Source organism: Petaurus breviceps, unplaced genomic scaffold, assembly GCF_028583685.1.
Source record: "Petaurus breviceps papuanus isolate PSGF00001 unplaced genomic scaffold, PetGlider_PUasm1.0 90638, whole genome shotgun sequence".
Classification (NCBI taxonomy): Eukaryota; Metazoa; Chordata; class Mammalia; order Diprotodontia; family Petauridae; genus Petaurus; species Petaurus breviceps.
The window spans coordinates 7,602,918-7,622,223 of record NW_027187295.1 but is presented as its reverse complement, the minus strand read 5'-3'; the positions used below and the strand labels follow the sequence as shown (position 1 = coordinate 7,622,223).

General features: G+C 34.8%; 1 protein-coding gene across 11 annotated transcripts in view; it reads right to left on the bottom strand.

Moving 5' to 3' along the window:
• Positions 1-19,306, bottom strand: part of GULP1 (GULP PTB domain containing engulfment adaptor 1) — a 418,555-nt gene that overhangs the window by 176,651 nt on the left and 222,598 nt on the right. For 10 of the 11 annotated variants that reach the window (XM_069064529.1, XM_069064526.1, XM_069064532.1 and 7 more), the window contains one exon: positions 6,864-6,936. In XM_069064529.1, coding sequence (XP_068920630.1) covers positions 6,864-6,891 — 28 coding nt within the window. In that variant the 5' untranslated portion in view covers positions 6,892-6,936. Of the gene's footprint in view, positions 1-6,863; positions 6,937-19,306 lie in introns of those variants that run through there. The other variant, XM_069064533.1, reaches the window with a different exon arrangement.

Genomic DNA, 19,306 nt, shown 5'->3' with positions numbered 1-19,306 from the left:
AGACTTGGTGTCTTGCATCCTCTTCAATGGAGAACATATGCTATATTTTGGTAAAATACTATGCATCTCCATTTGAGTTTGATTTGTTAAACCATAATTGCTTGATGCAAGTAAGAGAAACCCTAATTGATATGCTATTTTTATCTTAAAAATGAACAATGAAATACCTTTGCCACAATACTCATTCTCAACGTATGGAAGTATGGAGAGAGAGCTGTGGTGGTAAAGTACAAAGAACACTGGACTAGTTAGTATAACAAGTCAATCGACCACACTGGGCCTCAGTTTTCTCATCTATAAAAGTTAGTAATTTATAAGAGTTAGTAATACCTGACTACCATAGCTCACAGAGTTATAGAGATGATTGGGTTTTTAACCTCTATAGAACCATATAAATGTGCTGTTATTGCTTTTACTGTAATGCTCTCTCTCCTCATCTATGTTTTCTTGGCTTCCTTCAAAACTACCCTCACTTCCCACCTTCTAATGGAAACCTTTCCCAATTCCCCTATCTGCTAGTGCCTTCTCATCTGAGATTGCCTTCCATCTACTTGGTCTATGTGAAACAAAGCCTGGTTATTTCCATGTTGTCTCCTCTCATTAGAATGGGAGCTCCTTCATGGCAAGGATTCTTTACATGTCTTTGTTTTACATGTCTTTGTTTTATATGTCTTTGTTGTTCCTATGTTTATGTGAAAAGTAAGAAAAGACTAAGTTTTTATTGACTTATTTGATTGATTAAAACACAATATGAAACAGATACACTAAAAACAGCTGTTGAATGAATATCTTATGAGTTTCAGAAAAAAATAATACTTAACTAGTAATAATGATATACATAGACTGAATTTTCCTAAAAGAACAAATAATTAGGTTTTAATGATGCATGCTCATGAGAGGAAATAACAGAATCAATAAGTCAAAAGATGTCTTATTTAGTTTTGAATTTGTTTTATACTTATGTGAATATTTGGGATTTGAGATTCCAATGAGTCAAAAAGAAATTCAAACAAAATACACACTGAAAGATCTAACTTGGGAGGTGTTAGGAAGCTTCAAGGAAAATTCATTTCCCCTAATTCACCCCTTCTCTTCTCCTCCGTCCAAGGGCAATGTTTCTCCCTCAGAGTTGTAAAAAGTATCTCTGAATTTGATAGTTATATTATTTCTGGGGTAGTAGGATAATTTATATACTTCCAAGTTATGGAGAATTGATTTTTTTTAATTTTTAAAATAAAAAAAGTTATTTTTGGTGAAACTCAAAAAGCTGCTACCAATAAGGATAGTATGTAGGCATTATGAAGGTATTATTTAATGATGATTTGCTGATAAGCAAAATAATTACCTTAATACCTCATTAGAGATGATCAGATTACCATAGATACCTAGAAAGTGACCTAGACAATCTACCTACATAGCCACTGGAAGGCTGGGCCAAAAACAGATCACAATGCTCTCCTAAACTACTGAATAAATGGATTAATTGTATATTCAGAAAATATGAGGTGCCAAACCCACATTTCATTGTTCAGTTCTAACACCTTCATTGCAGATGTCAAATTCACAACTGGAACAGCCATGAAAGGTGCTTTAAAAAAAATAACTATTCCTAAAATAAATCTTTATTGTGACCCTACCTTAGGTATGTTCTAACATAATAGGTGCTAAAACAATAATTCTGGAATGATAAAAATTAAAATAAAATGCATAAGAATAAGAAAAAAATAAGATTTTCTTTCCACAGTGATTTTTTTCCCTTGACATTTTAATACTCCTTAACATACTAGCTCCATCTCTTAGAAACAAAGAACCAGGACAGACAGGAATAATGTGAGGTTTCTTATCTTCATTTTCAATGTCTGACTATCTTTATAATATCCAATATAGAAAGTTTTTTTTTCTTCTAATCAACTTTTATAGAAATACATTTCAAAACCTTGCTATGTGTGTTCTGGCACCCTACAACCTCGAGAATCTGAGAGAGGGGTAAGATTAGCTTGTAAAAACATTATCAATTTGAATGAAAAAAATCCATAAAATAGCATCTTCATATTGAATTTTTAAATTGCTAAAACATACAAAAACCCCTTTCCATTTTACAGCTGATGGGTTAAAACAGAATAAAGCACATTGCATAAATTTAGCTCTATTTATTAGGATGTTGTGCTTAATGGTTTGCTATTAGATAATTCATTTTTGATGTAATGAACAGAAAACGTGACTTAAAAACATAATCAGAAAGATAAATAGCTAATATTAAAGCTGAAGCCACACAACAACGAAATGCATTAAATTTTAATATGCATTTATTTGTTAATGACTAAAGTAATTTGTTTAACAGATTTTCTTCAAAGTTTTCAAAATGAATCAGTAACATGTTTAATGCTTTTTAGTGTAGCATTTGGTTAAAAAAAAATTAAGTATCTGGCAACATCAATTAAGGAGAGGTTTAGCAGCATAACAAATTACATGACCAAAGTACCAACTGAGGCATTTTATATTCTATATTAACAATTATCTTACAGATTAGGTGGTCTTTTTCTTTCAACTTAAATATGCTACATTATTTAGCAATAAATGCATTATATTATTAAGGAAATTAGAAATATATTAAAGATATGGCCATGTAATATTGGAAACAAGACCATTCTATTTTACAAATGAGAAGTGTGCACAAACTATATGCTTATAACATTCACTGAAAATGGCATTAATTATATTCTCTAGGAGTATAATTACAGCTTCACATAATCAGCATGTATTAATTCTCTAGTAAAGTGAAAAACAAAGGTATTCAAATAGATTTTTCCTTTCAAGCTATAGTTAAATCAGACTGCCACTGGTTTAACCAGAAACTGGGGGATAGTAAATCTTTCAATTCATTTCGGGTTCAGATTAACTGCTATAACTGGCAGAGTTCATTGATAACTCCAAGTTTAAACCTCTGGTTAAAGGCCAAATTCATCACATATCAGAGTCTTTAATACTCAGTAATGATGCATAGCTCAGAGTTGGGAGAATGAGAGGAGTCAGAAAATACACACATACACACTGAAACAAGGAGTGAATTTGTATTTAAGTCACACCATATGGTTTGTATTCCCCTTATCTTCCTCTATTGGAGAGAGGAACCAAGGTTGTACATATATAATAAATAGGCATGAGTAGTGCCTTTAAAGGCTCAATTTCTGAGAATATGTGTATAATGAAAGGTTCTACTGAGCCTTTAACATAACACTCTAATGAGTGTTATGCAGGACATAATTCATTTTAGGATAAGGAATTTAATTTATATCACTATATTGGGCAGGTCCTGAAATACCCATTTACCATTTCCCTTACATAGAGAAAGTTAAGCAGTAAAACCTAGTGTCCATAGGAACTCCATCTTTATTGTGCCAACTGCTTGCGAGTAAAATTACTTAGTCTCCCCTTTCGGTCTCCCTTTAATCCCTAGAGGCAGGACAGTATTGAGAGTGACCACTAAATTTAAAGTCAAGGCATAACCTGTCTGGGTCTCAGTTTTCTTATTTCTAAAATGAGAAGACTGGACAAGAAAATCTCTAAGAGCTCTTCCAGCTCGAAATTCTATGGCCCTAATGATTCTTACCTCACTCCTGGACTGGTCGAGGGTGGGGTTTATATGGCTGTGGCAGGGCTAATAGTGACTGAGGGAACTGGGGAAAATGATGAGAAGGCAGCTGTGCACTCTTGCTATTGTTTTCCTAGCTTAAACACAGATCTACTACTAAGTGATCACCCTCCTCTAGCTTCACAGAGGCCACATGAGTTGATTGTGTTGATTCTGAGTCCCTGCCCCTGCCTTAACTCCCATGACCTAAGCCCAGAAAGACTGAACTGAACTGAATCATTTTTCTTCAGAAATGTAAATTAGTCTTATTTCAGTACTTCCTTTAAAAAAAAAGTCACCATTTAACATTGATGGATGACTGCTTCTCAGTGGTCTAACATGACTGGGGGAGTGGCAAAGGGAAGGGGAGGAAATTCTAGAGGAGGGAGGGGAACAGGAAAGGGTCCTTTTAAACCCTGTCAGTTTTTCCTTTTTGCAAACAGTAAGTTAGGGGCTGGAGGAAAGTTTGATGGATGGCCTCTTATGGAAAGCCTAAAAAACCCCGCAAAACAGCCCTCTATGTGAACTGAATCTTGTTCTTTTCTATTCCATAGTAGGCCTGGGAAGAAAAGATAGCTTGGTTAGAAGCCCTGGTAGTGGCAGATCAGTCTGGGATGGGGAGATGTGATCTGGGTATCTCAAATTAGGAACCTAAATGAGTTTTCCCACTCAAATCTCATTAAACATGGTCAGTGAAGTCTTCAGATACATTGTGGACTATTCTAGAATTTACCTACCACATCCATAAATTAATTCCATGGAAAAATCCATCACAAGTTACAAATAACTGCCTACCTCACACACATACTTTTAGAAGACAACCTGTTCATATGCTGGAGTGTGTTTACATTTGTTCAAGATATAAATAATATCTGAACAGTAGTTTAGCAAAGTACTTCTAAACCTATAAAACACTATGTAAATGTGAACTCTTGTTATATTTCAATCCTTACTTAGACCATACTAATTAGTAAATTAAGATTTTCTTTTAAATCCATAACTGAAAGTCAATAGTAATTTTGACTTGGCTTTACTCTGTTCTAAATAATATTTTGTCACAATACAAAACATATTTGCTATATTAGGTACTTCCCTATCTTTTATTTTTTTCACTGAAATCTTGTGATTTGAATAAAATGACTCACTTTTAAAGGGATTTCTAGGATAAAGAACATTTTTTTAAATGGTCTAATTTGCAGTGGAAAAATACTGGCTCTGCAGTCAAAGGATCTGGTTTTAATCGTACCTCTGATGTTTAATAGTTGGGAAGAGGGAAGAAAAAAAGGGGGGGAGAGTTACATTATAACTTTATCATATATTTAAAAGGAGTAGCAAGTTGTACATAATAGATTGGCAGTTTCATGCACAATCATTTATTTCCTATTCTACCAAGTTATGGAAATGCTTGTTTTATTTCTTAAATTCAGAATAAAATAAATTGAGAAAAAAAAAAAGACTGGACAAGTTGCTAAACCTCTCTGGGCTCCAGTATCTTCATCTGTAAACTGAAGGAACTGAAGTGGGAGGCCCCTTCCAGCTCTAAATCCATGATCCTCTGAGATTCCCATGATTTTAAAAATCAGTCAATAAACATTTGTTCTTTGCCTACCTTGTGACAGGCATGGTGCTACATACGTGTTGAAATATTTTGATATTCTTTTAATTCCAGGGCTTTTGAATATAGTCTATTTAATCTGTGCAAATTACAAAAGATACGCTCTCAGGTATTTATATTTGCTTTTCTTTCTCTTTCCTTTTAAACTTTATTATTGATTTCTGAGATTAGGGTACATTATGGGTATAAACAAGTTGCAGCATATAACCAATGATTACTTATATAGAAGAGGTGGATTAATGACATGTGATAAGAATGAGAGATAATAGATGAGTATTGTAAATGTTGCACTGGTATTTGGTAAATATTAAAATTACCAACTATCTCTGGGTGACTAAATAAAGACAAAGTCAAGAATCATACCAAGTAACAATGGTTGCTGTTTGTCCTTCATTCTCAAAGAGAAACATGATATCAGGGAGGAAATGTCCTAACTTGCAAGTGAAATGGATTTCAGTGAAGGAAGGCTGGAGCCATCTGAGTTCAGGGGCAAGACACAGATCAGTATTACTAGAGATGGCTCTGGATGCAGTGGGAGACCCTGGTCTTTTTAAGTTAAGGTCTTTCTCAGGTCTCAGTTTGACTGAGGCAACACCTATTAAGTGATCAAGCCTAGGTAAGAAATGAAGCAAAGAATGGTCTCTTTCACCCAGGTCCACCCTCACCCCCCCAAAAAATAATTAATCTGGGAGGAAAGACTGTACATTGAAAGAACAATTGATATATGAGAACCAACTTTAGTAAACAGCATTCTGAAATAACCTGGTTGTATTTCCACTTAGGAAAAAAAAAGAAAGCTACAAAAAGAAAATTTCTGTGACAGATGTAGCATCTAAAATTAAATGCCAATACCACACAATTAGACAAATATTTTCAGAGTCCTAAAATCTATTGTCCTGAACATTCACCCTGGATAATATTCAGCTTGCCTTGCTTCTGTTCAAGTGACATTCTTCTCTTCCTTTCTTTAGCTTAACCCTTCTCAGTCAACTTCCTTTAGCACACTCTTACAGAAATGAATAATTAAAAAGGGGATTTCAGTTGTAGTGCTAGATTCTTCAGCTTGTCTTCTTGGCTGGTCACCATGTTTCTCAGAAAAAGAAGTGATTGAGGAATTATCTGGACAGGTAGGTGTTAGGGGTAATAAAAAGAAGTAGGGGGGGGAGAGAGAGAGACAGAGAGAGACAGAAAGAGAGAGAGAGAGAGAGAGAGAGAGAGAGAGAGAGAGAGAGAGAGAGGAACAAAAGGGAAATTGGGAAATTGGGCAGAATCCAGGACCCTACTTTGATTCACTATGGGAGACTTAAAAAATGTAAATGTATGATTTTTTTCTTCAGGCTATCAACTTTGGTCTTATAATAGCCACCAATTGAGTATAAACTCTTGGGCCTTTTCTTACCAGAGAGATTGCACATCAAGAAAGAAATCTGAAAAATTTACAAATTCTTATGACTTGGAGGCTGATAAAATTTTAAAGCTGAAATAGAGATTAGTCTTAATTCTATCATTAAATATTAATTCTCAGGCCAACTGGAAGTCTCTTACTTCATCTTTAATAACAATTATAGCAACAACAATAATAACAAAAGCAACTATTTATCCCTTCATATCACTTACCTTTCTTCCTGCTAAAAGCACGGTTCATGATGAGGCACAGCCAAATAAATTTTTGATTTTGCTGCACTTTACCCTAAAAAGAAAAAAAAGAAAATAAGGCAGGATAGAATCATTAAAATATCAAGCTATCATTGTTATGGATAAAGTAAATTTGATTTTCGAGTATTTTCATCTCATAAAAAACAAGTCTGTCTATTTCTTATTCTACTGCTAGGAGATGAAAAGATTCTGGCTGAGTTCAACTACCAGTGAACAAACTGATGGATAACAGAATCATCTAACCACAAACCCTCATAAGCTACTCATTTTTTTAAAGCCCCAAATCCTGTGATAAAAACACCATGACACACAATCTAATATCAAATCTATGAACAGATAAGACATGACTTGTTTCCTGTTAAATTTTTTTCATGGTAGGTATTTTAACAGAGAGTTATATTGACATTAATAATCTTGGGTGAAAAAGAAGATACATTGATTTGTACCAATGTCGTTAAAGTGTCTTTTAGGGACACAAAAGACAGAATAACAAAGGCCAACAGTCCCTTTTTATAACAAACTAAGAATTACAGAATTGTGAAATATTCAATAATACAGGGCCAAAACTATACCATTTTACACTGTTTTCACATAAACAAGGTGATCCATAGCATGCACCTGGGGGGATTGAGAGGGTGGGGGCTTTCTAGCACAACTCCAAGTATACTACAACTTTCTTCTGGAATTTAGGAGTAAATTCTAACTATGTCACTGTGAGGTTGTTATAGCAACCTTACAATAGGGATTGGGAAGAGACCTGTGGTTTCATTAGTGTAAAGAATTTCCAGATAAGGAAACTCCCACTACCAATTCAAATTAACCCTTTCTCTGCAACTTGCAGCTTCAGAGAGTTACCTAGGGCACACAGAGGTTAAATGACTTCCCCAGGATCACAGTCATTGTGTATTAGGGGCAGAACTGGAATGTTCTTCTTCCTTCCTTCAGGGCCAGTCTCTATCCATTACACAACACTTCCTTTCATTTTTCTTACAAACAAGCATAAACCTCTCAGTCCCAGAAAAAAAAAGCAGAAAAAACTGAACTGACGGAGTTTTGTTTTTGTTGTTCAGTCCTGTCTAACTCTCAGTGACCCTGTTTGAAATTCTGTTGGCAAAGATACTGCAGTGGTTTGCCATTTCCTTTTCCAGATCATTTTATAGATGAGGAAACTGAGGCAAGCAGGGTTAAGCGACTTTCCCAGGGTCACACTGCTAATGTCTGAGGCCAGATTGGAACTCAGGAAATTGAGGCTTCCTGACTCCAGGACCAGCACTCTCTCTCCTGTGCCATCTAGCTGCCCCTGTTGTGATGAAAGAAGTGAGACAAGAGACTCGAGAGTAAAATTTGGAAATGGATTTTATTTTCCATGGGACTCTTAGGGGTCAGACCCAAATTAAACAGTGAGTCTGAAAGGACAATGTGTGAACTTTTAAAAGGATGTCACACAGCCAATGGTTAGGTATTATGCAAGCAGAAACTTGCTGACGCCAAGAACAGCAATTGGTCAGTACACACCTCGAAATTCCCAACAGCGCCAAGTCTCCCTGACCCGGAAGCCCACCCACCTCTGCGGAGGTGGGCTGGCTGGGTAAAGGCGGGGATAAGTGGGGGAAGACACAGGGAAAAATGGAGTCATGCAGGACAGGGAATTTACCCTAGGATAAAATTTCTACTCATAGATCCATTGGGGGTGGGGTCATGTACAGCACCCCCAATTTGAGTTTTAGAATATAGAATAAAGAATCATAAACCATTAAAGCTAGCAGAGGTCTGAAAAATGATGCAGTTCAAATTTCTCCTTTTACTAATAAGGAAATTAAGGCAATGCTAATTGTAGTTAGCAGAACCAACTTATACATGACATCACAAGTATTATAAATAATTTAGGGGCAGGTAGGTGGCCAAGTGAATAGAGCGCCGGCCCTGGAGTCAAGAGGACCTGAGTTCAAATCCGGCCTCAGACACTTCACACACACACACACACACACACACACACACACACACACAAATTAGCCATGTGACCTTGGGCAAGTCACTTAACCCCAATTGCCCTACCCCCCCCCTTCCAAAAACAAAAAAATAAAATAAAGGCAAGAAAGTACATTTTGGGGCAGCTAGGTGGTTCAGTGAATAGAGCACTGGCCCTGGAGTCAGGAGAACCTGAGTTCAAATCCAGTCTCAGACACTTAACACAAAAACTAGCCATGTGACCTTGGGCAAGTCACTTAACCCCAATTGCCCTCCAAAAAGCAAATAAATAAATAAATTATTTAGCATTCTCATGTTTTTACCCTATTCTTAGAACTCTGTACACACACACACACACACACACACACGAGTGTGCATGTGTGAATAGTGATGTAGTTCAAATTCTATCATTAAATCACTATGTGGCCTTGTGCACTTTCCTCATGTGTAAGTACAAGGGAGATGGTTCTATGATCTTTTTTAGCTCTTAACCTGAGATTCTACAACTCATTGGTAAAAATAAATTTTAGTGTAATTTTGTTACGATATAGCACCCTGGAAAAAACTCACTGTGAAAGCAAGAATTTACTCTGGGATCCCATAACAAAATTATTGTACTCAATTAAGTCATGCTCTAAATGGATCTGATCTTCACGGGCCTAGGCTGTGGCATCACAGACAAAATCTACCCTATGATACAAGATCACAATAGCACAGATCCAAAGCTGTAGGGATCAAAGGGGGAATCTATCCCAACCCTCCCTTCTCCCCCATTTTATACCTAAAGAAAATGAGGCTCTGAAAGGGTAAGTAAGGTTATATTGAGAATAAATAATAAAGCAGGAATTCCAACCTAGATCTTTTCATTCCACATCCAATATTCTTTTCCCTATATGAGGACTGTTTGGTGCTTTCAGAACTGTTATATTTAGATATATGGTGAATCTAATTAATTTTTTGTTCCCTATGGAAACCAAAATACATCAGTGTGTCCTGAGAAATTATTGAAGGCAGTTAGGTGACAGAGTGAATAGAGAGTTCCAGGCCCAGACTCATCTTCTTAAGCTTAAATCTAACCTCAGACACTTATTAGCTGTTTGACTCTGGGCAAGTCACTTAACCCTGTTTGCCTCAGTTTCCTCATCTGTAAAATGAGTTGGAGAAGGAAATGGCAACCCCATCCAATATCTTTGCCAAGAAAGCCCCAAATGGGGTCACAAAGAGTCAGGCATGACTGAAAAACAACTGAAGAAAAACAAATTATTATGATATCAAATGCTAAATTGATTTTTATAATTCCCAAGCAACATAAAACAAAACAAAAACCCATATAACACTCAATTCCTCATTAATTCTAAAACTATATTAATAATTAATTGATATATCATATTTAACATTACAATGATTGTATGTGTTTATTTACTCCACTAAATAGATTATAAATTAGATAATAATCACTTTATATTTAATATTTCATTGGTTGCTACTTTCTCAGCTGTATGAGGTTGTTTTTAGGTTTTTATTACTGAAATGTAAAATGTTAAAGCACCAAATAAAAAATAAATATACTTCCTAAACTTCCATTGTAAGAGATAAAAAAAAATTCAACATACAACAGTTTATAAAGTGCATCCAATGATTAATATCATAAACATATATTGCATAAATCATATATTTGAATATTTTTGCTTGAATGAATTTCCCCTATAAATTTACTAGAACTACTACATAAAAATAGTTATTATCATTTTTTTAAATAAGCTATGTCTGCAACTTTCAGTACAAAATATAGGGGACTTTTATTTTTCTGATCAATTCCAAAGGAAGACATATACTTTTCCCTTTAATTGGAATGGATATCATTTTGACTTATGTTGAAATTCCAGCCTATTAGCCTTTATTACTGTACTCATTATAAATCCACATGGCAATTAAAATACTGCAGTACTATTAATCTAATAACTATAAGATAAAGTCATTATGGGAGTAGGCTCACTATCATTTTTGTCCTTGCATGTGTACTCCCCAAAGGACAATTAAAACAGTTAACTGAAACATAAAGTAATATTACAGGTAATAATTTTTAATAGTGTATTACTGTGTTATAGACACACACACACACATATACAAAAAACCAGTCTCTGTTCTTTATTTTATTCATCTTCTCCTTATGGTAAGGTTTATATTCTTTGTAAAAGATAGTTAAGAATACATTTAAAATGAGACATCTAGAATGAGCATACTCTCTATTAAAAACAAATTTTAATGGGAGCAGTAATGTGAACAGTAGTAAGATTTTGCAATTTATATGTAAAAATTCCATATGGAGATTTGGGTTTGTTTTGTTTCACTTAATGTCATGCTTGCTAATCATAATATTCAAGAACTATGCAAAGGAAATGTCAAAATTGCTGACCTGATAACACCAATTTAAGATTAGTATTCCCAAAGGTATTAAAGTATAGCTTATAAAAATACATAAGCTTTTAAAAATTAGTACCTCAAATTCATAAGGCATACAAATTTCCCAAGTTTTAACAATTAGTAGTTATACAACTAAAATCATAACTATTTTCAGTGATTCCATATTACTTAACAGGAAGACTGTCATATAATTATGAAATTAACATAATTTCATTAAATAGAAACAACATAAAACTGAAGAACTAAACCATAATAGAAGTCATATAGACTATATATACTTTATGTGTACCTATATACAAGTTGATATGAACATCATTTCATTTATGTTGCAACACCATGGCGAGTTATTATAGCAACATTAACTGTCTATCTATCTATCTATCTAATCTATCTATCCATCTGTAGGTATGTATTCCGGGTAAATTTTTACCACGCAAATTTGACATTGCCTACATTCAAATTCATTTATATAAACTGGATAAAAATAATGATCCTTTTGTTATGAATTTTGTATTATCCAATATTGTAAATCAATGTACCAAAAGCAAATTCCCCAGTCTTTATATGACAGTGCAAGGAGCTGCTTAATTAATGGTATTTTTATGCATTATAATCAGTTTTCCAAGTCCTTATGAAGATCTTAACACTGTTTTTACAATTGAACAAGACAGAAGTTTAAAATGAAAACCCATGAAACATCTGGTTCTGGATTCCATTTTTATTTTTTGAAGGTTGCCTTTGAAATAAGATTTTCCTGGGAAGTTAACAAGATCCAACTAAAGCTGTAAAACTGATTAAAACAACATTCTCTTTAATACAGAAGGTAAATTGCTAACAAAAATAAAAAATAAAAAAAAAACCTATCTGTTCAGGTCAGGCTCACAAAGGAAATTATAACAATTATAACAATAGTAGAAGTTGCAACTTTTCAAGACAGGAAGGAAGGAAAGCTAGGTAACCATAAAATGATACATTCCAAGAAGATCAGGGAAAAGATAGATTTAATTTTTGCACACCATTTTATGTATTTTCTTTAATATTCAATTCACTAAAGGTATTTACCTCCCAGGAGCATGCTGGGCACTTTAGAGACTGGATTAATTGTTTCAGGCTGCCTCTTAGAAAACCAGAGCAGTGACTTAACAATGTGGCTTTCCCAAATGAATGGGAAGAAGCTCATTCTTTTCATCTGGAAAAATTAAGCCCTTTTTTGGGGGGATCATTGTTTTCTTGATATTATTAATGTCTACTGAAAAAAAGTATTACCCTTTTAAGTCTCACAAACTGTGAGACATTACATCATACTTTTCTTTATTTGTTTGAATTTTGCAAGGGTTTCTGCTTTTGTAGCTAAGGAATGAATACCTGAAGTTCGCTAAGAAAAATCTGTCAGTACATACACTTGTACATTCAAATGAAGAATCTTGTGTGTGTGTGTGTGTGTGTGTGTGTGTGTGTGCAAATAGACAGTGAAAAGGAAGTCATATAATCAGGTAAAGAAAATATGGTCCATTATTTGCTGGGTAATACTATCAAGTTTTGGGCCAAGACAGAAAAAATGAAAATCTCCACCTAAGCCCAATTCTTCCAAGAGAAACATCTAAGATATAAAACTGTGCCATATGAGGTAAAGGTCCAATATAACCAAAGAGGTATATCAATACGGTTTTCAATTCAGACCAGGGTTGTACAGGAAGATGGTCAGAAACTTTTGAGAGCTTTGAGTGTGGTATGGTGGGGTTATTTTACTTGGGAGGTGCCTTAAGTCATCAGGATAATACCTCTCAGCTATCCCCAGTAAGTCACAATACAAGGAGACTGCCCAGGCAGTCCAAACTTGAGACCTTACAGGAAGTTCGAAGCCAATTCTATCACTGGTCTGTTGGGGCCTGTTAGGTTTGCACCAGGGGGCAAAGTTCATTCCCCATAGGTGACTGCATAAAGAGAAGGAAAAAGAAAAGGACCCTGAGATAAAGCAGAGACCAACCTGGCAGCCCACTAGAAATAGAAGCCAGGAATTGAGGCAGGGGGCAATACTTACACCTGATCCCAGCTCTTACTCTAGTTCCATCAATTAGAGCTAAGACTTTCAAAGAAGAAAGGAGACCAATATCCAACCACTCCACCCACAATTGTGACATAGAAGGAACAGCAGCATTCAGACTTCTGTGGGAAAAGGACCTGATAATACCCCTCAAAAGTGCCAAAGGGGGCAAAGGTTGAACTTGGCACAGAGTCTCAATTCAGGAACTGAGGGTGGAGACATGAGTAACAGAAGAAAAGTATTAATGAAATGAAGAAATATTATGGGTTAAGAAAAGGGATAGACTCATTGGGAAATGATGGTGATATAAAACAAAGATAAAAGAAACTAAATAATTTTAATAAGAGAAATCCAAGAGACAAATCCAGAAGATGAATTATTTTTAAAAAGTAGAGTCTGATAAAAAAAAAAGATTGCATTGGTCATAAAGATTTTTATCTAAGAATAAATGGAACAAGAAAAGCAAAAGAAAGCAAATTAAATGACAAAATTTAAGGAAAATCTAGAAGATTAAGCAACTTAAAAGACCAGGTGGGAAACCCTCCCTGCATAGCAGGAAAAAAAAAAAAGAAAATGGAGCAAACAGGGATCAATGACATAATGGGAGAAGAAGAAATGTAACACTGAAAAATTAGAAAAGCATTAAGTAACTACAATAAAAAAAAAATTGGCCTGGAAAATAAGATAAGGAGAAATAATTTAAGAGTTCCTGGACTCTCCTGAAGACTGATTATGAAGACTCCCACTCCTTAGCATACAGTGCTGTGGTCTAGAAGTGAAAATGACAAGTACATTTTCATGCATAGCCAATGTATGATTTTGTTTTTCTTGATTATACTTACTTGTTAACAAAACAAAAAAAAAAAAGAACTTTTATTTTATTTCACTTTTTATGGGGGAGGGTTGAAATAGAGTGGAATTAATGTGATGAAAATAAAAAAGAAAGCAAAGAACGTCAATGACAGAAGAAAATGAAGATAAGGACTCAAAAGAAGCAGGACAGTGTTGTTTTTGTTGCTCAGTCGTTTTCAGTCATGTTCAAGTCTTTGTGGCCCAGTTTGCGGTTTCCTTGGCAAAGATACTGGAGTGGATTATCATGTCCTTATCCAGCTCATTTTACAGATGAGGCAACTGAGACAAACAGGATTAAGTAACTTGCTAAGTGTCTGAGGACAGATTTGAACTCAGGAAGACCAGCTTTCCTGACTCCAGCTGCTCCACTGAACTTAGCTGTAGTATTGTATTAAATGTAATATGCATTAAAAAAATTTTTTTTACTTAATAGAGATTTATGATTTCATATACAGTCCTTTTTCCTGATCTTTGTATTTTATAATGTCTGTGCTTGTTAATGTTTGTTAGGCTCATAACAACAAAAATTAAATTAAAAGTACAAAGAAACATTAGACAACCCAAAAACATGATAGAGTAGACAAAATTCTTGATAAAATGTTTTGTTATTGTTCCGTCATGTCTGACTTCTCATGACTCCTTTGGGGTTTTCTTGGCAAAGATAACAGAATGGTTTGCCATTTTCTTCTCCAATTCATTTTATAGTTGAAGAACTGAGGCAAACAGGGTTAAGTTACTTGCTCAGGATCACATAGCTTCTAAGTTTCTGAAACTCAGCTTTGAACTCAGCTCCTTTTAACTCCAGGGCTGGCACTCTATTCACTATGACACCTGGCTGCCCATATACTGTTTCAAGATACTATGAAGGAAAACTCCAAATAAATCTCTGAACAAGAAGGAAAGTAGAAGTAGAAAGAACATAATGATTACATCCTGAAAGAAACCCCAAGTTGAAAATACCCAGAAAGGTCATCAATAGAACCTAGAAAGGTAATTAATAGAATCCAGATTTTCTGAATAGATTAAAAAAAAAGTACTGCAAGCAAACATAAAGACTTTGAGTACCACAGAACAATCCTAAGTATGACAGAAATCTTTGCTATGCCTATCCTAAAGAAAATGAAAACTTGGAGTATAAAAAATGGAAATAAAAAAGAGAAAGACTTGTCAAGAATAACTTGTTCTTCAAAGCTGAGTATAATCCTTTAGTAAAAGAAGACTTTTGAGTATTTCTGATGAAAATGCCAGAGTTGGGAAGATCTCTGAAATATCAACACAGGAGAGAATGGAAAAATACAAAGGTAAATATATTAGAACAATTTTAAGGAACTAAATGATCATCAAATGTTTATGTTTAATGGAAAGAAAGAGACATTTTTCCTTTAAAAATCCCATCATTTTCAATACTGAGTAAAGGAAGCTAATTGCAGAGCCTAGCTGTGGTTTTGTTCTGGTTTGTTTAATTTAAAATGAAAGCAAAGAGGAAAGTAATGTATTGCAGGCAAATGAGGGGTAAAAAAGCAAAGAATTTACAATTTCTCAAAACTGGGTTATGCCAGAAGATTTTACCAAAAAACCTTAGGCCCAGATATATTTACAACTGAATTTCATCAAACATTCAGAGGACAGTTAATTCTAATAGCATATGAGTTGTTTGGAAAAACAGAAAAAGAAGATATTCTACAATACTCGTTCTTTGAAATAAATGTGGTTCTACTACAAAAAGGAGGAAAGACAGAATAGCTTAAGGAAAATACAGTTCAATATGATTATCTATGAATAAATGTTGAATAAAATTTTAGCAGAAATCTACGGTATTGTATAAAAATCATTATAGTAGTGCTAGATTTGATTTATACAAAAATTCAATGTTGATTCAACATCAGGGAAATAAACATAATAGATCATGCATAATTAAAAACAATGTGAATCATGACTATATTAATAGTTGAAGAAAAAGAGTTTGAGAAAATATAAATTTTTTATGTTAAAAACATGAAAAGGCACAGAAACAGAGTCTTCCTTAATATGATAAATAGTAAGTACCTAAAACCAAAAGCTAGCACAACATTTAATAGATAAATGTTTTTCCAATAAAAGCAAGATTAAAGCAAGGATGTCCATTGTCACCATTTTTATTATTTATATAATTCTAGAAATGCCAGTTATTGCATTTTTTAAAAGAAATTAAGGGACTAAACATAAAGAACAGGAAAATTAGTGCTGTTTTCATATGATATGCTAGTTCACTTAGAGAACCCTAGAGAGTCAACTAAAATTAATTGAAGTCATAATTTCAGTAAAAATAGCAGGAAATGAAACCAAAGAAATCATTGATTTTTCTGGACTAATAAAGCTAATAAAACTCAGCAGAATGATATAGGAAAAGAAATTCTATTAAAAATATCCACCTACCAAGAAGTACAGCATTTTATGGAGGAAAAATACTTTTTTACAGAAATAAAGAATACTTAAGTATTAGGATAGAATTAATTGTTCATGTTTGGGCTATGCTAATAGAATGAAAATGACAATACTACCTAGAGTAATTACAGATTTAATATCATAAAACTCAAAACACAAAAGAGATAATTTATAATACTAGATAGTAACAAATGTTATCTGGCTGAACAAAAGGTCACAAGGTAAATAATAATTTAAATGTTGGAAGGAAGGGGGCCTAGCCCCTTCAAACTGTCCTATAAGCCAGTAATCAAAAGTACTATTTGGTAATAGTTAAAAAATAGGAAAGCTAATAAATGCAACAGATTTGGTAAATAAGATTCAGAAACAACCACACATAGCAGGAAACTGTTTGACAAACCAAAGAACAACTACTGGCCTAAATAACGATGGGCATTTACAGTAAACCTTAAGGTTTACTAAGAGTTTTACATATTTTATTTCAAATGATCTTCATAACAAAGCAATAATATAGATGCTATTTTAAGCCCCCAATTACCTCTAATACCTGTAAAAAAAAAGGACTCTAAATATTTTAGAGCTACAGAACCCACAAAATGACAGAGTAAAACTAATCTCCTGCTGAAGACAGCCTGGCCAGTTGACAGGAAGGGTCTATCACAATGGGCTGGGAGCGGAGCACAATCCCATGAGGGCCATGCCAGCATAAATCAGGCCAGAGTAGACCTCTGGGGACTGAATCACTGGCTGCTGTGGCAGTTTCCAGACTTCTCAACCCACAAATAACAAAGACAAAGTAAAAGCTAAGTTGAGAAACTCTGTTGGACCTGGGTAAGAAAAGAGCCTGGTCTGGCCACTGTGCCCAGGATAGTGGAGGTGCCTGTAGAGTGGCAGCAGTAAAAGCAGCGGTGGCAGCAACAGCTGCTTCTGGAGCTCCAGGCCCAAAGAGAGTGGGGGGACCAAGTGGCTGACCAGAAGGCAATTGCAGGAATCTCTTTGCTGGCACTGAGGCAGGATTTCTCTTGCTTTGTCCTACTTGGATCTGGGTCACAGTCTTGGGTGGCGGTCCTGGAGTGAAGAGGAGCACTGGTGTGATAGAGCTTATGGTGATTGTGGAGAGGGAGTCCTCCTCACAATTCTGAGGCAGGTGCCTAGAAGTAGCTCTGACAACAAAACCCCAGAAATTTAGAACACAGCACTCTCCAATCTGGAACCAGAGTTCTACCATGGCAAAGAGTTCAAAAGTCAGGTAATTGGCTGGGAAAATGAGCAAACAAAGGAAAAGAAATTAGATTATAGAATCTTTCTTTGGTGACAAAGAAGATCAAAGCATAGAACCAGAAGAAGACAACAAAGTCAAAACTCCTGCATCAAAAACCTCCAAGAAAAATATGAAATGGTCACAGACCATGGAGGAGCTCAAAAGGGAGTGTAAAAATCGAGTAAGATAAATAGGGGGAAAATTGGGAAGAGAAATGAGAGTGATGCAGGAAGATCATGAAGGGGAGCTAGATGGCACAGTGAATAGAGCACCTGCCCTAGAGTCAGGAGGACCTGAGTTCAAATCAGGCCTCAGACACTTAACCCTTACTAGCCATGTGACTTTGAGCAAGTCACTTAACCCCAATTGCCCTGCCTTTCCCCTCCAAAGAGCCAAAAAAAAAAATCATGAAAATGAGTCAACAACTAAAGGAGACCCCCCAAAAAATACTAAAGAAAATAAAACTTTAAAAAATAGACTAACACAAATGACAAAAGAGGTCCAAATAATAGCCAATAAGGAGAAGGATGCCTTTAAAAGCTGAATTGGCCAGATGGGAAAGGAACTTCAAACTCTCACTGAAGAAAATAATTTCTTCAAAATTAGAATGGATCAAATGGAAGCTAATGATTTTGTGAGAAATCAAGATATAAAACAGATCCAAAAGAATGAAAAAATAGAAGGCAATGTGAAATATCTCACTGGTAAAACCACTTACCTGGAAAATAAATACAGGGGAGATAATTTAAAAATTATTGAACTACCTGAAAGCCCTGATCAATTAAAGAACGTAGATATCATTTTTCAAGTAATTATCAAGGAATACTGCCCTGATATTCTAGAACCAGAGGGTAAAATTGAATTTCAAAGAATCCGCCAATTGTCTGATTGCCTCTTGAAAAGGACTCCAAAAAGAAAACTCCTAGGAATATTATAGCCAAATTCCAGAGTCCCCAGGTCAAGGAGAAAATATTATAAGCAATCAGGAAGAAACAATTTGAGTATTGTGGAAACAAAATCAGGATAACACAAGATCTAGCAGCTTTTACATTAAGGGACTGAAGGGCTTGGAATATGATCTTCTGGAGGTCAAAGGAGCTAGGATTAAAACCAAGAATTACGTACCCAGCAAAAATGAGTATAATACTTCAGGGGAAAATTGGATACTCAATGAAATAGAGGGCCTTCAAGCATTCTTGATGAAAAGACACCAGAGCTGAAAATTTGACTTTCATATACAAGAAGCAAGAGAAGCATGAAAAGGTAAAGAGGAAAGAGAAATCATAAGAAACTTACTAAAGTTGAATTGCTTACATTCCTACATGGAAAGATAATATTTATAACTCATGAAACATTTCTTGGTATTAGGATAGTTGAAGGGAATACACACACATATGTATAACTGTGTATGTTTGTGTGTGTGTGTGTGTA